At 48.5% G+C, this 23,695-nt stretch overlaps 1 protein-coding gene across 3 annotated transcripts in view; it reads right to left on the minus strand.

The window, feature by feature from the left end:
* The window catches only part of fastkd2 (FAST kinase domains 2), a 45,334-nt gene extending 21,950 nt beyond the window's left edge, over nt 1–23,384 (minus strand). For 2 of the 3 annotated variants that reach the window (XR_013499568.1, XM_078228970.1), the window contains exons 1-9: nt 23,351–23,384; nt 20,058–20,845; nt 18,223–18,326; nt 15,190–15,298; nt 13,989–14,112; nt 11,132–11,271; nt 10,296–10,471; nt 4,624–4,787; nt 2,100–2,321 (exon numbers count right to left, since the gene is read on the minus strand). Coding sequence is in view for 2 of the 3 variants with exons in the window: in XM_078228970.1 (XP_078085096.1) it covers nt 2,100–2,321; nt 4,624–4,787; nt 10,296–10,471; nt 11,132–11,271; nt 13,989–14,112; nt 15,190–15,298; nt 18,223–18,326; nt 20,058–20,780 (1,762 nt within the window). In the remaining variant the exon portion in view is untranslated. The remainder of the gene's footprint in view (nt 1–2,099; nt 2,322–4,623; nt 4,788–10,295; nt 10,472–11,131; nt 11,272–13,988; nt 14,113–15,189; nt 15,299–18,222; nt 18,327–20,057; nt 20,846–23,350) is intronic. The other variant, XM_078228972.1, reaches the window with a different exon arrangement.
* Between the last annotated feature and the right edge of the window lie 311 nt (nt 23,385–23,695).

The following is a 23,695-nucleotide window of genomic DNA, read 5'->3' on the forward strand; positions in this document are numbered from 1 at the left end:
ATAGAAGCAGGAGGAGGCCATTCGGCCCTTCGAGCCTGCTCCGCCATTCATTACAATCACGGCGGATCATCCAACTCAATAGCCTAATCCTGCTTTCTCCCCATAACCTTTGATCCCATTCCCCCAAGTACTATATTCAGCCGCCTCTTGAATACATTCAATGTTTTGGCATCAACTACTTCCTGTGGGAATGAATTCCACAGGCTCACCACTCTTTGGGTGAAGAAATGTCGTCTCATCTCCGTCCTAAATGGTCTACCCTGAATCCTCAGACTGTGACCCCTGGTTCTGGACTCCCCCACCATCGGGAACATCCTCCCTGCATCTACCCTGTCTAGTCCTTGTTAGAATTTTATAAGTCTCAATGAGATCCCCCTCGTTCATCTGAACTCCAGTGAAAACAATCCTAACCTAGTCAATCCCTCCTCATACATCAGTCCCGCCATCCCCGGAATCAGCCTGGTAAACCTTCGCTGCACTTCCTCGCGAGCAAGAACATCCTTCCTCAGAAAAGGAGATCAAAACTGCACACAATACTCTAGGTGTGGCCTCACCAAGGTCCTGTATAATTGCAACAACACATCCCTGCTACTGTACTCAAAACCTCTCGCAATGAAGGCCAACATGCCATTTGCCTTCTTTACCGCCTGCTGCACCTGCATGCTTACCTTCAGTGACTGGTGCACAAGGACACCCAGGTCCCGCTGCACACTCCCCTCTCCCAATTTACAGCCATTCAGGTAGTAATCTGCCGCCTTGTTTTTGCTTTCGTTCACTTGTTCCCCTTAGCTCAGCCCATCAGCTGCTGAAACCCTCATCCACCCTCCTGCTCAGCCCACAGCTGACTTTTCCGGCACTCTCCGCTCCGTTACAACAAATATTCTGAGGTAAATTCAGTGGTTAGAGTTCTGCTGACCTCGGCACCGATTCTTCACGCCCGCTGCGCCCCAGTTTCAGGAGTGAAAATTTCATCACCTGCTATGGTTTGCATTCGAGCTGGCTCTTTGAAAATAGAAAGATCGAAACTGGAAGCAGGAGGAGGCCATTCGGCCCTTCGAGCCTGCTCTGCCATTCATTTTGATCCTGGTTAATCATTGAATTCAATATCCTGACCCCCCTTCCCCCCCATATCCCTTGATCTCTTTAGCTCCAAGAGCTATATCTAATTTCTTCTTGAAATCAGACAACGTTTTGGCCTCAACTACTTTCTGTGGGAGTGAATTCCACACATTCAGAAATTTCTCCTCACCTCAGTTCTCGAAGGTTTACCCCTTATCCTCAAACGATGACCCCCTAGTTCTGGACTAATTTGCCCCATCCCTCTGCTTTTTTCCATAGCTGTGTAAAATTTTCCCTTTCAACTCCATATCCAATCTCCTTTATTATTGACTCTGCTCCCAGCTGCCTTTCAGGCAGTGTTCCAGTTCATAACTTTCTGAGTTCAAAGAATCTCTTTTCCCAACTACTTTAACTCTGCATCCTCAAGTCTTGCCGGCATCCTCTGACTCTCCTACCACGTGAAGCACCTTCTCCTGCTTTACTCTATCAAGGCCCCTCATTGTTTTCACAGAATCTCTACAGTTCAAAAGGAGGCCATTTGGCCCATCGAGTCTGCACCGACAACAATCCCACCCAATACCCGTAACCCCACGTGTTTACCCTGCTAAATCCCCTGACATTAAAGGGATTGTTTAGCCTGGCCAATCCACCTAACCTGCGTATCTTTGGAGTGTGGGAAGAAACTGGAGCACCCAGAGGAAACCCACGCAGACACGGGGAGAACATGCAAAACTCCACACAAAGTCACCTGGGAGGCCAGAATTGAACCCGGGTCCCTGGCGCTGTGAGGCAGCAATGCTAACCTCTGTGCCACCGCGCCGCCCCACAGTTCTATTACATTTCCCCTCACTCTTTCCTACCCAAAGGAGAACGATCCCGACTGAAGTCCCTCATTCTGATCCATCGCCTCTTCTCCCTGTCCAAGCCCGTGACACCTGATTGGCAAAAGGTACTAAACCCCCTCAATAATCGCCTTTTGAAGCCACAAAGCAACAAAGTTCTCAAGTAACTGACTGGTGCTTTTCTTTAAATTCAAATACCTATAAAATGAATGTTTTTCAACACCAACCCCTGGCGATACAGGCTGCTGTCACCCAAGACGGTATCCAAGGCCTTCCGCACCTCCAGGTTCGCTGTAGCACCGGGCAGTAAAGGATTGGCAATACTGGCACTGGCTGGCCTGGTGAAGGATGGATTTTCTAACTCCAGGCACAGGTAGATGCACTGAAGCATTCGCTCATTTGACTCCCGGTAGGAATTGGCTAGAAAGAATAAAATCAGAGAGGGTTTCAAAGTAACGATGAACACATGGCGTTGTAGTTTACTTGGACCTTGAGAGAAATGATCCAGGTTGTTATATTCCAGAAAGCCAAGTGGTGAAGAATGGAGCCTATCTTTATACCCTTTTCACTCGATTGATTCCAGAGATGAGGGGTTTGTCGTGTGAAGAGAGATTGAACAGTTTAGGCCGATACTCTCTGGAATTTAGAAGAATGAGGGGAGATCAACTTAAGGTATACAAGATGATAAAAGGTATGGATAAAGTAGACGTGGAGCGGATGCTTCCTCTTGTGGGACATTCTAGGACGAGAGGTCACAGTCTTAGGATAAGGGGTCGCAAATTTAAAACAGAGTTGAGGAGAAACTACTTCTCCCAAAGGGTTGTGAATCTGTGGAATTCGCTCCCCCAAAGTGCGGTGGATGCTGGGACAGTGAGTAAATTTAAGGAGGAGTTAGACAGATTTTTAATTGGTAATGGGGTGAAGGGTTATGGGGGGAAGGCAGGAAAATGGGGATGAGGAGCATATCAGCCATGATCGAATGGCGGAGTGGACTCGATGGGCCTTCTATAACCTTCTATTGAGAAATAGGAATTACAAATGTGCATTTGAACCACCACAGTTGCAGCCTGCCTCTATTTATAGGGGCATAAATGGATCCTCAGTTCATCTGCCCAAACAATGACCCTCTAAATAATTGTGCTAGGTTGTGCAACGGCAAGTAAGATGGGTAGGGAATTGGTTCGGAGGTAGGAGACAGGGTAGAGATAATGGGTCTGTACTGAAATTGGCAAGGTGTGGCCAGTGATGTCCTCCAAGATCAGTGCTAGGGCCCGCATCTTTTCACCACTGATATAAATGACTTAGACGACTGATCGCAGTACACTAGCCGGCACGGTCAGTGTAATCATAGAATCCCTACAGTGCAGAAAGAGGCCATTTGGTCCATCAAGTCTGCACCGACCACAATCCCACCCAGGCCCTATCCCTGAAACCTCACATATTTACCCTGCTGGCCCCCTGATACTAAGGAACAATTTAGCACGGTCAATCCCCCTAACCCGCACATCTTTGGACTGTGGGAGGAAGCCGGAGCACCCGGAGGAAACCCACGCAGACACGGGGAGAACGTACAAACTCCACACAGACCAGTGACCCGAGGCTGGAATTGAACCCGGGTCCCTGGCGCTGTGAGGCAGCAGTGCTAACCACTGTGCCACCGTGCTGCCTTAATGTAGCATTAAAGCAGAAAGCTGTAATGGGGACACTGACAGACGAAGGGAGGAGGACAGATGGAACTCAGTGTGGGAAAGCCTTGAAATCATCCACTTTGTTCCAAAGAAAGATAAATTTGAACATTCTCTAGTGAGAAAATGAGAAAGCGTGGAGAAGCAGAGAGATTTCTAAAAGCTAATCGAATATCAACCTTTAATACAAGAGGACTGGAACACAAAAGGTTCAAGTTCTGTTACACTTATATAAATAACTGTGTGGTCACAGTTGGTGGCGCAGTGGACGCGTAATCCAGAGGTCCAGACTCTGGGGACACGGGTTCAAATCCCATCACGGATGGGTATTAGGTGGCCAATGCACCTAACCAGCACATCTTTGGAGACTGGGAGGAAACCGGAACACCGTGGTGGCACGGTGGTTAGCACTGCTGCCTCACAGTGTCAGGGGCCCAGGTTCGATGCCCGGCTTGGATCACTGTCTGTGTGGAGTCTGCACATTCTCCCCGTGTCTGCGTGGGTTTCCTCGCACAGTCCAAAGATGTGTGAATTGGCCATGCTAAATTGCCCCTTAGTGTCAGGGGGACTAGCTAGAGTAAATGTATGGGGTTATGGGGATAGGGCCTGGGTGGGATTGTGGTTGGTGCAGACTCGATGGGGCAAGTGTGGCAACTAGGGGATTTTCACAGTAACTTCATTGCAGTGTTAATGTATGCCTACTTGTGACACTAATAAATAAACTTATAAATAAATAAAGAAATGGCATCCTTCTGCACTGAAGGATTCTATGATTCACTCGGAGGAAACCCACGCAGACACAGGGAGAATGTGCAAACAGACAGTGACCCAAGCCGGGAATTGAACCCTGGCGCTGTGAGGCAGCAGTGCTAACCACTGTGCCACCATGCCGCCCCTAGAGGTTATGGCAACAAGGCAGGTAGGTGGAGTTGAGATCAGCCATGGTCTAATTCAGTGTTGGTGGAGCAGGCTGAAGGGGCTAAATGGCGTACGCTGGTAGTGAAGTGACAGGAAAGAGTAAAGCGACAGTCACTTACCTTTTGACTGAAGCTCGCTCAGGATATCTTCCTGAAACAGCTGGCTGAGAGCAGCCTGGGGATAGTGGCCCAGCAGACAGAAGGAGTAAATCCCATGGAGAAGTTCCAGAGATGAACACTTTGACAAATACATCTCAAACACATCACTTAAAGTCTGGAGAAATCTGGTGGAGACGGGAAGGAAGGACACAAAGGAACCTCAATTCATCTTCTAAACCAATCAGAATGTCAAGGCTGACACATAGCAGCAGGAGGAGGCCATTCAGCCCCTCGAGCCCACTCTGCCGCCCTTCAATAAGATCATGGCTGATCTGTGGCCTGACTCCATATCCCCTGCTCAATAAAAATGTGTCCATCTTAACAATTGTGGAGGAGAGTTACAATCCTCCCCCACTCTCTGCGTGTAGACGTGTTTTCTAACATTTTTCCTGAAAGGTTTGGTCCTAACTGTTAGATTGTGGCCCCTGGTTCTCGTGCCTTCAACTACTGAAAACAATTTATCCTTATCCACTCTGTCCTTCCCTGTAAATATTTTGTTGACTTCTATTAGATCTCCCCTCAACCTTCTGAATTCGCAACAATAGGAACATAAGAACTAGGAGCAGGAGTAGGCCATCTGGCCCCTCGAGCCTGCTCCGCCATTCAATAAGATCATGGCTGATCTTTTCGTGGACTCAGCTCCACTTACCCGCCCGCTCACCATAACCCTTAATTACTGTTCAAAAGTCTATCTATCCTTGCCTTAAAAACATTCAATGAGGTAGCCTCAACTGCTTCACTGGGCAGGGAATTCCACAGATTCACAACCCTTTGGGTGAAGAAGTTCCTCCTCAACTCAGTCCTAAATCTGCTCCCCCTTATTTTGAGGCCATGCCCCCTAGTTCTAGTTTCACCCGCCACTGGAAACACCTTCCCTGCTTCTATCTTATCTATTCCCTTCATAATCTTATATGTTTCGATAAGATCTCCTCTCATTCTTCTGAATTCCAATGAGTATAGTCCCAGTCTATTCAGTCTCTCCTCATAAGCCAACCCTCTCAACTCCAGAATCAACCTAGTGAATCTCCTCTGCACCCCCTCCAGTGCCAGTACATCCTTTCCCAAGTAAGGAGACCAAAACTGTACACAGTACTCTAGGTGTGGTCTCACCAGCACCTTATACAGCTGCAACATAACCTTGCTGTTTTTAAACTCCATCCCTCTCGCAATGAAGGACAAAATTCCATTTGTCTTCTTAATTACCTGCTGCACCTGCAAACCAACTTTTTGCAATTCATGCACAAGGACACCCAGGTCCCTCTGCACAGCAGCATGCTGCAATTTTTACCATAATAGGTCTAATTTGTCTCATCTCTCTTCATAACCTAACCCCTAAAGTCCAGGTATCGTTCTTGTAAACCACAATAAGTAAGGATAAACAACAACACCTTCCCCACGATCATCCTCAAAAGAATGATACCAAGACAAAAGGCTTACTGTCTGAAGATGTGCAGGTTAGGTGGATTGGCCATGCTAAATTATCCCTTAGTGTCCAAAAATGTGCAGGTTAGGGGGATTGGCCATGGGAAACGTGGGGTTACAGAGAGAGGACCTGGTAAGATACTCTGTCAGAGAATCGGGGCAGACTTGATGGGCCAAATGGCCTCTCCTGCGCTGTAGGGATTCTATTCTATTCTTAACACGTTGACGCACAACACATTATACTAACATGGTACATGGTCAGATTTCCAAGTCAAGATAAAACCATCAACCAACATCTATGGATTGACAAGTGAAATATGTGAAGGATTTTGAACAGTCCAGAATCAAATCTGAATTGGGTATCATTGGGGTATGAGCTTATAGTTCACAATTATGAACTGGTAAGGGTTCAGCATGGATTAGCTAGCCACCAGATTCCATTTTAACAAGTTTGATATAAATGTGACCAAATGCAGTATTGTCCTGTGGGGCTTTATTTTTTCTGCTTTTTCTTAAGAGTACATCCAGGGTTTAAATCAGATTACCTTAAAATATATCAGCCAGGCCTGGCTGATTCACACTCGATAAACAGAGCTGAATGCCTGGGTTTTTCATTCGTAACGCTGATTTTTATGATATTTTAGTGGGTTACAATCAGACCACCTCAGCTAAAATGTCCATTAGGGATACACAGAGACTTTAACATTATGACATTGTTCACTCTGCTTGTTTTATTTAAAGAACTTCTACAACGAGGTGACAATTGGATTGTCGGGGCGGCCATTTTGTGCACAATGTGGTCTCACAAGAGATCAGTGAAATAAATAACAAAATGCTCTCTTATTTTTGTGATATTGGTTAAGGGATAAATATCATAGAATCCCCGCAGTGCAGGAGGAGGCCATTTAGCTCATCAGGTCTGTACCGACCATAATCCAGGCCCTATTCCCATAACCCCACGTATTTAGTCTGCTGATCTCCCTGACACTAAGGGACAATTTAGCACGGCCAATCCACCTAACCCGCACATCTTTGGACTGTGGGAGGAAACCGGGGCACCCGGAGGAAACCCACATGGGGAGAACGTGCAAACTCCACACAGCCATTAACCGAGGCCGGAATCGAACCTGGGTCCCTGGAGCTGTGAGGCAGCAGTGCTAACCATTGTGCCGCTCAGATAATAGCATAAGTACCAGGGAGAATCTATGGGTGGCACAGTGGTTGGCACTGCTGCCTCACAGCGCCAGGGATCTGGGTTTGATTCCCGGCTTGGGTCACTGTCTGTGCGGAGTCTGCACGCTCTCCCCGTGTCTGCGTGGGTTTCCGTCCGGTGCTCCGGCTTCCTCCCACAGTCTGAAAGACGTGCTGATTAGGTGCATTGGCCGTGCTAAATTCTCCCTCATCCACTCCAAACAGGCGCTGGAATGTAGCGACTAGGGGATTTTCACAGTAACTTCATTGCAGTGTTAATGTAAGCCTACTTGTGACACTAATAAATAAACTTGAACTATTCTGCTCCTTTTGATAATAGTGCCATGGGCTCTCTAACACCTACCTAATTGAGGGATCATGTATATGCTTAGCCCTGTTAGCTTCAGTCTATACAAAGACTTCTTTTTGAGATATTTCTGCCAATGCACATTTACATTTAAACGCTAGACTGTAGTGGTTAACTAACTCGCTAAGCTGACCAATTGACAACAGGAAGAATCAGAAGGCAAGATGGGTTAGCTAAAAATTGACTGCATTCCTTAAGGGTACACAATACAGGCAAACAACAGCATAGCAGCAGCTGCAAGGATTATTTTTCTAGAAGGAAACAGCCTGAGAAAAACACTTCCAATAATGAGATAAGGGTTGAAATATAGTTTGGGTTTTAGAGTGTTTCAGTTGAGTGTTCCAAGTTCGGTTCAAGGGCCTGGCTGAGAAGCAAGTCTCCAAGTTTGCTCTTTTGCTTCTGTTATGTTATTTTTTTAGGTTCTGTTCAATAAAAGAAAACCATTTTAAAACTCGTACTAATGTTGTCCCCTCCTCTATTCAAACAAATGAATGAATCCAACACTAAGAGTGCAGAAAGGGCCTTGACTGAACAGCTCACTCAAAAGACATCAACTCAGGTAGCGTTTCCTCAATGCTGCATTGGAGTCTGTGCCTGGATTGTGTGTTCGAGTCCTGGGGTGAATCTTAGAAACCCTACAGTGCAGAAAGAGGCCATTCGGCCCATCGAGTCTGCACCGACCACAATCCCACCCAGGCCCTACCCCCATATCCCTACATATTTTACCCCCTAATCCCTCTAACCTGCGCATCCCTGGACACTAAGGGGCAATTTTTAGCATGGCCAATCAACCTAACCCGCACACCTTTGGACTGTGGGAGGAAACCGGAGCACCCGGAGGAAACCCACGCAGACACGAGGAGAATGTGCAAACTCCACACAGACAGTGACCCAGGATCGAACCCAGGTCCCTGGAGCTGTGAAGCAGCAGTGTTAACCCACTGTGCCACAGTGGTGGGACTTGAATCTTCAGGTGTCTGACTTCAAAATGCCATCAACTGAACTGTGAGAATTGCGACGGATCCCTTCCCACCAGGACGGTAGTGTGGTGGTAATGTCACCACACCAGCAATCCAGAGGCCCAGGTTAATGTTCTGGGGACTGGGGTTCAAAACCTGCAGCTGGTGGAATTTAAATTCAATTAAAAACCTGTAGTTGGCGGCTGGTCACAGTTCTGGTGACTGTGAAACTATCATGGACTGTCATTACAAAAAAACATCTGGTTCGCTAATGTCCTTTAGGGAAGGAAATAAGAACATAAGAAATAGGAGCAGGAGTAGGCCATCTGGCCCTTCGAGCCTGCCCCGCCATTCAACAAGATCATGGCTGATCTGAAGCGAATCAGTTCCACTTACCCGCCTGCTCCCCATAACCCCCAATTCCCTTATCGATCAGAAAACTATCTACCCGTGATTTAAACATATTCAACGAGGAGGCCTCCACCACTTCAATGGGCAGAGAATTCCAGAGATTCACTACCCTCTGAGAGAAGAAGTTCCTCCTCAACTCTGTTCTGAACCGGCCCCCCCTTATTTTGAGGCTGTGCCCTCTAGTTCTGGTTTCCCTTCTAAGTGGAAAGAATCTCTCCACCTCTACCCTATCCAGCCCCTTCATTATCTTATATGTCTCTATAAGATCACCCCTCATCCTTCTAAACTCCAACGAGTACAGACCCAATCTGTTTAATCTCTCCTCATAATCAACACCCCTCATCTCCGGTATCAACCTGGTGAACCTTCTCCGCACTCCCTCCACGGCCAATATATCCTTTCGCAAATAAGGGGATCAAAACTGCACACAGTATTCCAGTTGCGGCCTCACCAGTGCCTTGCCGTCCTTACCCGGTCTGGCCTACATGTGACTCCAGAGCCACAGCAATGTGGCTGATTCTTAACTGCCCTCTGAAATGGCCGAGTGAGACTGTTGAAGGGCAACTAGATGTGGGCAGCAACTGGTGGCCTTGCCAGCGACACCCACATCCCATGAAATGAATTTTTAAAAAATCAATCTACAAGCTTTCAGCTGCAAGGAATTCTCTCCCTAAACGTCTCTCAAGTTATTCCTTAAAACTCTTGAGTAGGTTTTTGATCCCGTCCTTATATCGCTAATATAGCTCAGTCTCAAAGTTTGACTGATTACATACCCGCGAAGCACCTCGGGACATTTTGCCATATTTAAGGTTCAGAGGCTCTGGAGTCACATGTAGGCCAGACCCGGGTAAGGATGGCAGATTTCCTGGGATGTTAATGCAAGGAACAATTGGGCGGCACGGTAGCACAGTGGTTAGCACTGCTGCTTCACAGCTCCAGAGACCTGGGTTCGATTCCCGGCTCGGGTCACTGTGTGTGTGGAGTTTGCACATTCTCCTCGTGTCTGCGTGGGTTTCCTCCGGGTGCTCCGGTTTCCTCCCACAGTCCAAAGATGTGCGGGCTAGGTTGATTGGCCATTCTAATTTGCCCCTTAGTGTCCCGGGATGCGTAGGTTAGAGGGGTTAGTGGGTAAATATGTAGGGATATGTGGATAGGGCCTGGGTGGGATTGTGGTCGGTGCAGACTTGATGGGCCGAATGGCCTCTTTCTGCACTGTAGGATTCTATGATTCTATAACACCGGGACAGTTTGCTAGACGGAGCACGAACAGGATCGAGACTTACTGTTCCTTCCCACTCGTGGCCGGCTGGTGGTTCAGCAGGGCGTACACGCGGAGAACCGAGAGCACGTCCTTCAACGTCAAGGATTCGGAGTGGGCGGGCATGATCTGTGCAAACGTGTCCATCAACTTGGCATGGCGAAAGCTGAGATCCGCAAACAGCACGAGGAAGAGAATGAACTGGGAGAGAGAGAAAAATAATGGCCCATGGCTTTCTGCACTTATCACGGTAAATAAGGACATTGCGGTTGTGAGGTAGGCCAGCTATCACTGATCAGCTGTTAACTGATGATCATGCTAGTCCCCACCCCCCCCCCCACCCTCCCCCCCTCCTCACCAGGCACTTCTAGTGAAGTATATTAAGGCTAAACTTGACGGTAAAGTTTCCTCAGCGTTGGCATAGCAATCTGTCACTGTCAGACCTCCTGCCCTGCTGCACTGTCTTCGACGGGAGTATTCAACCAGGGGTACATGAAAAAATCTCAAGACAAAAGCAATAAAAGTGAAGGAGAGTCAAGGGGCTAATAATCTCACCGCCCCCACAGCATTTGCTGGATCCAGGCCATCTCCTCATTCCCGCCATGTTGCCTGCACTTCTACCCACAATGCTCCATCGAGCTGGGGAAGGTGGGGGGGGATCAGCTTGCCCTTGCCTCCATCCCTCACTATTGACCCTCCCACCCCCACACCCTTCCTATTAGAAAGGTCGCTGAGCCAGCTATCCAGTTTGTCCCCCTCCCCCTGCTTTCTTCCCCCAACAGCCCAGTAAATGCGTCCCCTTCAAAGAGCCAATTAAAAGGCCGCTCCTTCAGACTTGGTCGGTCCTGGTTGCCGTCTCACCTGCTTAACCTGCCAGATAGCCGGGGTTGATGCCACGTGGTCACCAATGGCACTAAGCAGAGCCGGATTGCGATACTGGAGATCCTTGCTGGACTGCAAAACGTGCACGAGTCTCCAAAACGGGACACCGTGGATATTCTCTGGAGGAACAACACGGTACAATTAGACATGGCAAAGAGTTCCCCGTCTTTCTCTTTTAAAACAGAAATCACAATCAAACAATCCTCATGGTCCATTGGAATGACTCCCCTTCCCTCCGCCATGTTCTCCACTGTGCCTACTCATCACAATCCCTCTTGTTTAGCTATAACTTCCTTCAGACCCACCTTTTGTCTCTATCCCTGTCCCGTTATCACCCTATTTTGCCTTGCAACATCATCTCGTATCATTCAATTTCTCCGGCCTGCTGCCCCATCACAGGCCTTCTCCCTTGTACTTCATTGCCCAGTCCATCACGCAAACCAGCCTCCCATCCATTGGCTCCGTCTACACTTCCCGCTGCCTCAGGAAAAGCAGCCAGCATAATCAAGGACCCCACTCACCCCAGACATTTTCTCTTCCACCTTCTTCTGTCGGGAAAAATGTACAAAAGTCTGAGGTCACGTACCAACCGACTCAAGAACAGCTTCTTCCCTGCTGCTGTCAGACTTTTGAATAGACCTACCATATATTAAGCTGATCTTTCTCTACACCCTAGCTATGACTGTAACACTATATTCTGCACCCTCTCCTTTCCTTCTCCCCTATGTACTGTATGCTTTTGTCTGTATAGCCCGCAAAGAACAATACTTTTCACTGTATCCCAATACATGTGACAATAATAAATCAAATCCATGGTGGCACAGTGGTTAGCACTGCTGCCTCACAATGCCAGGGATACGGGTTCCATTCTGGCCTCGGATGACTGTGTAGAGTTTGCATGTGTCTGCGTGGGTTTCCTCCGGGTGCTCCGGTTTCCTCCCACAGTCCATAAAGATGTGCGGGTTAGGTGGATTAGCCATGCCAAATTGCCCCTTAGTGTCAGGAGGATTAGCTAGGGTAAATGCATGGGGTTAATGGGATAGGACCTGGATTATTGTCGGGGAAGACTTGATGGGCCGAATGGTCTTCTGCACTGTAGGGTTCTATGATTCTCCCTCCCCGTCGCCCAGGACTTTGTGCTTGGGGCTTAAGGCCTGTCAATTGCAGTCAAGTCCAAGTTCATTCCAAGCCACGATTCACCAACATGAATTATGAAGTGGCCTTTAAGGTAGTTAAACTTTCAAGATGCTTCACAGGGGGCATCAAAATAAGAATTAACACCGAGCTTGACTATGAGGCCAAGTGACCGAAAGAGTTAAAGGGGGAGGTTTTAAGGAGCTTTTCACTGTATCCCAATACATGAGGACAAATACCAACCGAGTTTAGGGTGGGAATAACATACAAAAAGGAGCAGGCCACTCAGCCCCTCAAACCTGCTCTGCTGTTCAGGTACATCAGGGCAGATCTGGGGAGGCAGTGGCCGAGTGGTATTATCGCTAGACAATTAATCCAGAAAAATAAAAGCAAATTTCTGCAGATGCTGGAATCCGAAACCAAAAGAGAAAATGCTGGAAAATCTCAGCAGGTCTGGCAGCATCTGTGAGGAGAGAAAAGAGCTGACGTTTGGAGTCCAGATTGACAAAGGGTCATCTGGACTCGAAACGTCGGCTCTTTTCTCCTGCAATTACTCCAGAAACTCGGCTAATGTTCTGGGGACCCGGGTTCGAATCCCGCCGCGGCAATTGGCGAAATTTGAATTCAATAAAAAAAAAAATCTGGAGTTTAGAATCCACTGATGACCATGAAACCATTGTCGGAAAAACCCATCTGATTCACTAATGTCCTTTAGGGAAGGAAATCTGCCGTCCTTACCCGGTCTGGCCTACATGTGACTCCAGAGCCACAGCAATGTGGTTGACTCTCAAGCAACTGCCCTCCAAGGGCAACTAGGGATGGGCAATAAATACTGACCAAGTAGCGACGCCCATATCCCACAAATGATTCCAAAAAAAAAATCTGATCATAACCTCAGCCCCACATTCCTGCCGACCCCCAATAAACTTTCACCCCCTTGTTAATCAAGAGTCTATCTCGCTCTGCCTTAAAAAAGACTCTGCTTCCACCGTCCTTTGCAGAAAAGAATTCCCAAGACTCTCAAACTTCCGAGAAAATATTTCTCCTCATAGAATCATAGAGTACGGAAGGAGGACATTTGGCCCATTGAGTCTGCACCAATCACAATCCTACCCAGGCCCATCCCCACAACCTCATGCCTTTACCCTAGCTAGTCCCCCTTGCACTAAGGGGCAATTTAGCACGGCCAATCCACCTAACCTGCACATCTTTGGATTGTGGGAGGAAACAGGAGCACCCGGAGGAAACCCACGCAGACACGGGGAGAACCTGCAGACTCCGCACAGACAGTGACCCAAGCCGGGAATCGAACCCGGGTCCCTGGCGCTGTGAGGCAGCAGCGCTAACCACTGTGCCACCGCGCTGCCCCTCTGTCACCCGACACCTCTGTCTTAAACGAGCAACCTCTTCATTTTTAGCAGTGACCGCCTAGTTCTAGGTTCTCCCACAAGAGGAAACTTCCTCTCCACATCCACCCCGTCGAGGCCGCTCAGGATCTTAAACATTTTGAGATTTCTGGAGTCGCTGAGCTCAGCTGCGAATGTCGGAGCAATTAAATCGAGGATGTGCCGAACCGGGGAAGGGCCGAGAAATCAGCGTGTTGTTGGTTGGAGGAGATGACAGAGAAAGGTGGGGACGAAACGGGGGTGGGCCTGGAAAATAAGAGAATAAAGTGAGAGTTTTAAATTGAAGGATCACTTACCGATCACCCTGTTACTGCAGGCCTCTAAGAGGGAGTGAGAGCGGTGGCCCATTGCTGCCAGTGTTACAAACATATACTGAGAGTTAGGAAGGGTGAACTCCTTCAGCAGGGAGAGTGCCTTGCTCTGTGAAACAGAAAGCAAGAGCTTTGGCATCACCTCACAGCAGTCTCAAACAATACTGGGTCTTAACATTTCAAATAACACGCCGCCACTTATCTGAATTGAAGTGTTAAAACTGTAGCATTGTGCCAATGATATGCATAGCAACAGTTACCACGTGAGAACAGTGCAACATCCATCTAGTGATCCATAGCATCCTCCACGCGGTAGATTAAGATTGTCACCATCACCGAAGCCCCACTGACCAGTTAGCTTCTCGAACCTATTCCACCATTAGCACTGCTGCCTCACAGTGCCAGAGACCTGGGTTCAATTCCAGCCTCGGGTCACTGTCTGTGTGGAGTCTGCAGGTTCTCCCCGTGTCTGCGTGGGTTTCCTCCGGGTGCTCCTGTTTCCTCCCACAATCCAAAGATGTGCAGGTTAGGTGGATTGGCCATGCTAAATTGCCCCTTAGTGTCCAAAGATGTGCAGGTTAGGTGGATTGGCCATGCTAAATTGCCCCTTAGTGTCCCAAGATGTGCAGGTTAGGTGGATTGGCCATGCTAAATTGCCCCTTAGTGTCCCAAGATGTGCAGGTTAGGTGGATTGGCCATGCTAAATTGTCCCTTAGTGTCCCAAGATGTGCAGGTTAGGTGGATTGGCCATGCTAAATTGCCCCTTAGTGTCCCAAGATGTGCAGGTTAGGTGGATTGGCCATGCTAAATTGCCCCTTAGTGTCCAAAGATGTGCAGGTTAGGTGGATTGGCCATGCTAAATTGCCCCTTAGTGTCCCAAGATGTGCAGGTTAGGTGGATTGGCCATGCTAAATTGCCCCTTAGTATCCAAAGATGTGCAGGTTAGGTGGATTGGCCATGCTAAATTGCCCCTTAGTGTCCCAAGATGTGCAGGTTAGGTGGATTGGCCATGCTAAATTGCCCCTTAGGGTCGGGTTAGAAGAAGTCCAGCACAATAAAACGAACATGACTGACTGTCTTCTGAGGTGGCCACCCCTGCCTTCTCAGAAGGTAAGCATGCCCGTGCAGCTAACGCCAGCCTTGCCAGTGAGGGCCACACGCAGAGAATGAAAAAACAGCTTCCTACCTCCAGCTTCTTCTTCAGAGGCAGCGGGGCGTCCTTCCCAATACATCTCATCATGGTCTGCAGGGCTATCACTGTCCTGATCTGTGGAACACGTATCTCTACGAGGAGCCTGCAGAGAGCCAACACCAGACATATTGTGTGTGTCTCTTTACACGGTTTTACTGCTTCACAATTTCACCTCCAGTCACTCTGGAGCGTGTACAGCCTGGCTCAGCAGAAAAAATGGGAGGTTATGTTGGCATGAAAATTCTGCCAAGACACTCCTGTTGGAAGCTGCCGGTACGTGTTGTTTAAGTTCATTTATTAGTGTCACTGTCAGAGACCCTTGGCTACCAGCAACATTAGGCACTCTTAGTCGACTTGAGTACAAACAGCACTAGACACCATGGATAATCCGATGTGAGGCCTTGTGCACAAGGAGAAAGCAGCCTGCAGTCGCCCTGCAAGGGTCTCTGACGTTACAAACAAACAACTTGGTAATTATAGTCAATTACAGCAAATCAGAAAGAAGCAATTTTCCCAATCCTTCATTTGCAGACATATTCGCCAATTAAATCCTGGCTTTTCATCCTTTCTCGATGAAAAACTGACTGCTGCTAATCCTTCATTTGCATAGCGTATCCCCATATCTCACCTTTGGTATTTGTTATGGAAAAATCTGGTCTTGCTCACCCTCTGGTGAAGGCGGAAAAGCAGAATGTTATGGGGCCGATGCAGATTAGCCTGTTCATGCAGGAATAGCAGACACTGTCTCCTTTTGAAGGTCTGTAAGCTGATAAACATTTTCCACTACTGTACAGAGAAGGCATGAAACTTTAATCCGAATATTTTAACTTCCACAGTAGATTAACACTGCAATGAAATTACTGTGAAAATCCCCTAGTCGCCACACTCTGGCACCTGCTCGGGTACACTGAGGGCCAAGGGCATGGCCAATGCCCCTAACCAGCATGTCTTTTGGGTTGTGGGAGGAAACCAGAACACCCGGAGGAAACCCACCCAGACACGAGGGGGGGAATGTGCAGACTCCGCACAGTGACCCAAGCCAGGAATCAAACTCGGGTCCCTGGCGCTGTGAGGCAGCAGTGCTAACCACTGTGCCACCGTACGTGTTGGGTAAACTGTGCACTCCCAGCATATTAATCTCCATCCATTCACTTTGAACAAATGTGCAAGTGCGTGCTGTGATGCAGTTATAGTCAGTGATGAAAGAGGTGAATGAAATTGCAAGGGGAATGGAATACAAAAGGGGGGCAGTTTAACTGCAGCGGTATCGGGTCATAGTGAGACCACATCTGGAATACTGTGTAGAGATGTGGACCTGAATTCCCCGGTCGTTCACGCCAGCGGGATTCTCCTGTTCCGCTGCAGTGAACGGAGATTTGGCTGAGTGCCAAATTCCCCGTCCTCTCTGGCAGCGGCAAGAGAAAGGCTGGAGAATTCCAGGCCTTGGTCTCTTTATTGGAAACAAATATATAACAGCGATAGCAGCATTTCAGAGGAGGTTCACTCCTGGGATGATGGGCTTGTCTTTTGCAGAAACGTTGAACAGGTCAGGCCTGCACCCGTTAGAGTTTAGAAGAATGAGAGGCGATCTTATGGAAATGTAAGGTGAAACATAGAAAATAAGAGCAGGAGGAGGCCATTCGGCCCTTCGAGCCTGCTCCACCATTCATCACCATCATGGCTGATCATCCAACTCAATAGCCTAATCCCGCTTTCTCCCCATAACCTTTGACCCCATTCGCTCCAAGTGCTATATCCAGCCGCCTCTTGAATACATTCAATGTTTTGGCATCAACTACTTCCTGTGGTAATGAATTCCACAGGCTCACCACTCTTTGGGTGAAGAAATGTCTCCTCATCTCCGTCCTAAATGGTCTACCCCGAATCCTCAGACTGTGATCCCGGGTTCTGGACACCCCCCACTATCGGAACATCCTTCATGCATCTACCCCGTCTGGTACTGTTAGAATTTTATAAGTCTCTATGAGATCCCTCCTCATTTGTCTGAACTCCAGTGAAAACAATCCTAACCTAGTCAATCTCTCCTCATACATCAGTCCCGCCATCCCCGGAATCAGCCTGGTAAACCTTCGCTGCACTTCCTCGAGAGCAAGAACATCCTTCCTCAGAAAAGGAGACCAAAACTGCACACAATACTCTAGGTGTGGCCTCACCAAGGCCCTGTATAATTGCAACAACACATCCCTGCTCCTGTACTTGAAACCTCTCGCAATGAAGGCCAACATACCATTTGCCTTCTTTACCGCCTGCTGCACCTGCATGCTTACCTTCAGTGACTGGTGTACAAGGACACCCAGGTCCCACTGCACACTCCCCTCTCCCAATTTACACCCATTCAGGTAGTAATCTGCCTTCTTGTTTTTGCTTCCAAAGTGAATAACCTCACATTTATCCAAATTATACTGCATCTGCCATTGATTTGCCCACTCACCCAACCTGTCCAGATCATTCTGAAGGATCTCTGCATCCTCGTCACAGTTCACCCTCCCACCCAACTTGGTATCATCTTCAAACTTTGAGATGTTATATTTAATAGAGATTGTGAATAGCTGGGGTCCGAGCATCCATCCCTGTGGCACCCCACTAGTTACTGCCTGCCAATCTGAAAAACAGCCATTAATTCCTACTCGTTGTTTCCTCTCTGCCAACCAGTTTTCTATCCATCTCAATACACTTCCTCCAATCCCATGCGCTTTAATCTTGCACGAGGGAATTTGTAGAGCGGATGTTTCAACTTGTGGAGGTAACTAGGACCAGGGGGACACAGTTAGAGAATAAAGGGTGTGCAGTTTAGGATGGAGATAAGGAGAATTTCTTTCTCTCTAAGAGTGTTACGTGGAATTCTCTTCTGCAGAGAGCAGTGGAGACTGGATCATTAAATTGATACAAGGTAGAATTAGACACATTTTTGAAAGACGAGGAAGTCGCGGGTTTGGAGGGGCAGACAGCGACACACGCACTGAGTTGGGACACGAATGCAAGAAGAGGTTGAGTTTACGACCTTACCTCAGGCCTGTCCGTAGTGCTCCAACACTCTTACTGTCGTCCAGATTCTTCAAACAACTGGACAGCACCGAGAGAGCCCTCTCGTCAAACTCGTTCAGACGCTCCTGTAAGACCACAGACAGTGCAGGCAGGTTACTACAGGGGTCACAGTGGGATTGGAACTCAAACTCTCTGCGGTTACTAGCCCAGTAACAGAGTCGCTACACTCCAGCACCGGTCAACAACGAGCAGAATGCTGGCAAAGCACAGGCTTCTCAGTGAAACAAAATGTTTGACCCACCACCGACAGCCAATAAAAAACTGAGTTCAAGTTGATATCTTACTTTATCATAGAATCCCTACAGCACAGAAGGAGGCCATTGGGCCCATCGAGTCTGCACAATACCACCCAGACCCTATTCCCATAACCCCATGTATTTACCCTAGCTAATCCCCCTGACACTAATCATGGTCAATCCACCGAACCGGCACATCTTTGGACTGTGGGAGGAAACCGGAGCACCCGGAGGAAACCCACGCAGACACAGGGAAAACGTGCAGACTCCACACAGGCAGAGGTCCAAGGCAGGAATTGAAGCCGGGTTCCTGGCGCTGTGAGGCTGCAGTGCTAACCACTGTGCCATAACTAAGCAGGCGTAATGTGATTATGATTGGCTTTAATATCTGTACCTTATGAATGATGTAACCTTAATCAATAACTGTGAGTGGATAGAGATAACTCCTATACCTTGATTGGTATGTGCCAATTACTTTTAATCAAAATTGAAACTATAATTGCTTGTGTATTTCTGAATTCTGCACTCTGACTGGTTTTAATGACTCAATCAGAGTCCTGTACCTGGGGTTGTCAATAACTCACCTTGAACCACTCTGGCTTTGTCTGGCTACTTGAGGGGAACAATACTTTTAACTACAGCAAGAAGCAAAGCATCATAGCAGCCCTGCAACAGTCAACTGGAAGAACAAAGTTTCAGCTGATGCTAAAAGAGTTTTTTAAAGTGATCTATCAGGGAGGTGATGGCCAATGGGATTATTGCGAGACTATTAATCCAGAAACTCAGCTAATGTTCTGGTTCGAATCCCGCCACGCCAGATGGTGGAATTCGAATTCAATAAAATTATCTGGAATTAAGAATCGACTGATGACCATTAAACATTGTCAATAGTCCGAAAAAAACCCATCTGGTTCACTAATGTCCCTTTGGGGAAGGAAATCTGCTGTCCTTACCCGGTCTGGCCTACATGTGACTCCAGAGCCACAGCAATGTGGTTGAATGCGCTCTCAACTGCCCTCGGGCAACTAGGGATGAGCAATAAATGCTGGCCCAGCCAGCGACACCCTTGTCCTGTGAATGAATCAAAAAGGGCAGCATGGTGGTTAGCACTGCTGCCTCACAGTGCCAGGGATTGGGTCACTGTCTGTGTGGAGTTTGCACGTTCTCCCTGTGTCTGCTTGGGTTTCCACCGGGTGCTCCAGTTTCCTCCCACAGTCTGAAAGATGTGCTAGTTAGGGTGAATTGACACAAACAGGTGCCGGAGTGTGGCGACGAGGGGAATTTCACGTTAACTTCATTGCAGTGTTAATGTAAGCCTGACTTGTGACTAATAAATAAACTTTAAATTGCCCCTTAGTGTCAGGGGAACTAGTTAGGGTAAATGCATGGGGTTATGGGAATAGGGCCTGGGTGGGATTGGGGACGGTGCAGACTCGATGGGCCAAATGGACTCCTTCGGCACTGTAGGATTGTATGTATGATTGTATAAAAAGCCAGGTTCCAGCTGCTGGGCTGACGGTTCTACCCAGCAAGCCTTTGGAAGGCACCAGTTGAACCTACCTGAGTCACTCTCAGCAGGGTATGAACGAGTCGGCTGTGTTGCGACACTCGGATCTTTACCAGAGCGAAGAGGCTATAGGCCAAGTCGTTACAGCTCATTGACTGAGCTCCCTTCACAGCCTGCTGGCAGATGGTCTCGAAGCCCGGGTGCTCAAACATCAGCTTCCTCTCGTACCGTTTCTGATCCTCCGCCATCCTCTTGGTTGTCCTCCACATGGTCATCAGGCAGCTGCTGATCGGTCTGCGGGTTGCTGCGGATTCTACGTACAGGTCCAGCACGTCGCTGGGAGAGGTGCACCTCTGAAGCCTGTCGAAGAATTGATCTAAAGATTTGTCCCTCTCTGTCGAGCGCTCGGTGATAAACACCTCAGCGGACGGACTCCCATTCCTGGCGATCGGCCCGTTTGACGAACGGCCGTTGGAAGGAGCGGAGTCACCGCTGATTTCTCTGCTGTGGACGTCCCCATTCTCCGCCTCATTTCCGAACACCGCTGAGGGAATTCGCTGCTCCGTCTTTTCGGAGAAGTGGAATCGGGTCGTCGTCCAATCAAAATGCTTCCCCAGGCAGTAAGGGGAGCCATTTTGCCTCTTCAACGGTGCAAAGCCATGTGTTTGGATGTGAGCGGCACAGCTTCTGAAACCAGTTAACGCACATCTACGGGAGAGAACGTTGCAGAGTCTCAAATTTCTGAGCAGCAGATTCCCAGCAGGGTGGATATTCATGGTGAGGAAACGAGGCACCTTCGACCCGCTTCACTTTAATCCTCACAAGGCAATAACAGTGCTTTCTGCAACAAGAAAATTTAACTTCTTTAAACTGCTAATGGTGTGGGCGTTTGAAAAGCATTTTAACAGTCACCTAGCCATTCCTCTGCTCTCGACATCACAGGTACCATGTTCCCGCTGTCCTAGAGGGTAAAGTAAGAAGCCTCACAACACCAGGCCAACGTCCAACAGGTTTATTTGGAATCACGAGCTTTCGGAGCACTGCCCCTTCATCAAGTGAGTGGAGGTTAGTTCACAAACATGGCATATCTGGACAGAGACACAATTACAAGATAATTACAGATTGGAATGTGAAGAATGGTTGGAATGCGATTCTTTCCAGGTAATCAAGTCTTTACAGGTTCAGACAGTGTGAGTGGAGAGAGGGATAATCACAGGTTAAAGAGGTGTGAATTGTCTCAAGCCAGGACAGTTAGTAGGGTTTTGCAAGCCCAGGTTAAATGGTGGGGGTTACATGAAGTGTGACATGAACCTAAGATCCCGGTTGAGGCCGTCCTCATACGTGCAGGACTTGGCTGTCAGTTTCTGATCCGCAATTCTGCATTGTCATGTGTCTTGAAGGCCACCTTGGAGAACGCTTACACTACATGTAAGCGTGCTTGTGAACCTACCTCTCCACTCACCTGATGAAGGAGCAGCGCTCCGAAAGCTCGTGATTCCAAATAAACCTGTTGGACTTTAACCTGGTGTTGAGAGACTTCTTACTGTGCCCACCCCAGTCCAACACCGACATCTCCACATCCTAGGTGGTAAAAGGTTTGGAAGTTCTGCTGAAAAGGACTTGAGAAGTTGCTGCAGTGCATCCTGTAGACACACACATTGCTGACACCGTGTTCCAGTGTTGGGAGTGAGTGGTGGATGTGGTGCCAATCAAGGTAAATTGTCCCTTCGTGTCTCAGGATGTGTAGGTTAGCGACATTTGCTGTGTAAATACATGGCATTACGAGGATAGGGTGGGGAAGAGAGTCTGGGAAAAATATTGTGTCAGAGAATCTGTGCAGGCTCGATGGGCTGAATGGCCTCCTTCTGTACTGGAGGTATTCTATGATTGTCTCAAATCAACCCCCCTCCCCCCCCACCTCCCGACGTTAATGGCATTGTCATCTCAAATCCCTCTGTCGACCCTCAGCATCCTGGTGGTTACCATTCACCAGAAACAGAACTAGTTAGATTAGGATTGTTTTCGCTGGAGTTCAGACAGATGAGGGGGGATCTCATTGAGACTTATAAAATTCTAACAGGACTAGACAGGGTAAATGCAGGGAGGACGTTCCCGATGGTGGGGGAGTCAAGAACCAGGGGGGATGGTCTGAGTATTCAGAGTAGACCATTTAGGGCAGAGGTGAGGAGACATTTCTTCATCGAAAGAGTGGTGAGCCTGTGGAAGTGGTTGATGCCAAAACATTGAATGTATTCAAGAGATGGCTGATATGGCACTTGGGGCAAATGGGAGCAAAGGTTATGGGGAGAAAGCAGGATTAGGCTATTGAATTGGATGATCAGCCATGATCGTGATGAATGGCGGAGCAGGCTCGAAGGGCCAAAAGGCCTCCTCCTGCTCCTATCTTCCACATTTCTATGTAAAAGAGGTGTGCGGGTTAGGCGGATTGGTCATACTAAATTGCCCCTTAGTGACCAAAAATGTGTAGGTGCAGCACAGTGGTTAGCGCTGCTGTCTCACAGCACCAGGGACCCGGGTTCGATTCCCAGCTTGGGTCACTGTGTGTGTGGAGTCTGCACATTCTCCCCGTGTCTGCGTGGGTTTACTTCGGGTGCTCCGGTTTCCTCCCACAGTCTGAAAGACGTGCTGGTTAGGTGCTTTGGCCATGCTAAATTCTCCCTCAGTGTACCCGAACAGATGCTGGAGTGAGGCGACGAGGGGATTTTCACAGTAACTTCATTGCAGTGTTAATGTAGGCCTACTTGTGACACTAATAAATAAACTTTAAACTTAGATCAAGCAAAATACTGCAGACACTGGAATCTGAAACAAAAGCAGAAAATGCTGGAGAATCTCAGTGGGTCTGGCAGCGTCTGTGGAGAGAGAATCGAGCCAACGTGTCGAGTCAGGGTGACCCTGTGTCAGAGCTAATGGTATTTGCTACCAAATAAACCTGTTGGACTTTAACCTGGTGTTAAAACTCTTACTGTGTTCACCCCAGTCCAACGCCGGCATCTCCACATCAGAGCCCTTAGTCAGGGTCATCCAGACTCCAAACGTTGGCTCGATTCTCTCCCCACAGATGCTGCTATTTAAACCGAGGTCCTGTGGATGGGCCATGGATTCCGGGGATAGGGCCCCACCAGGCTGGATGGGCTGAATGGCCTCTTTCTGTGCTGTAGGGATTTGGATGGAGGGGTCAGTGGGCAGATTGCTCTTACCCTCCGTGAGCTCAGCCACTCTTCCCCCTCCATGGACACTCACTCTGTGGGAATATCTAATCTGAAGGCCTTTAACCTCATCCCCTCCCCCCGCCGCCGCTTCACCTCCACTGGAACCCACTCACCCCCTGCTACTGCCGCCGCGCCATCTTGAAAGCCCCGGGTTCTCGCGAGGTTTCCACCGCCGCCATCTTTGTAATCCGGGTTCTCGTGGGATTTCCGCTTCCGCCATCTTGGAGATCCGGAGCTCTCGCGATATCTCCGCGCCGCCATCTTGGAAACCCCGTGCTCTCGAGGGATGTCCGCCACCGCCATTTTGGAAATCCACAGCTCTCGTGGTATCTCCCCGCCGCCATTTTGGATATCCTGTGCTCTCGCGGGATTCCCGCCGCCGCCACCTTGGAAATCCACAGCTCTCGCGGTATCTACGCCGCCGCCATCTTGGTAATCTCGGGTTCTCGCGGAATTTC

This window comes from Mustelus asterias, chromosome 14 (assembly GCF_964213995.1).
Source record: "Mustelus asterias chromosome 14, sMusAst1.hap1.1, whole genome shotgun sequence".
NCBI lineage: Eukaryota > Metazoa > Chordata > Chondrichthyes > Carcharhiniformes > Triakidae > Mustelus > Mustelus asterias.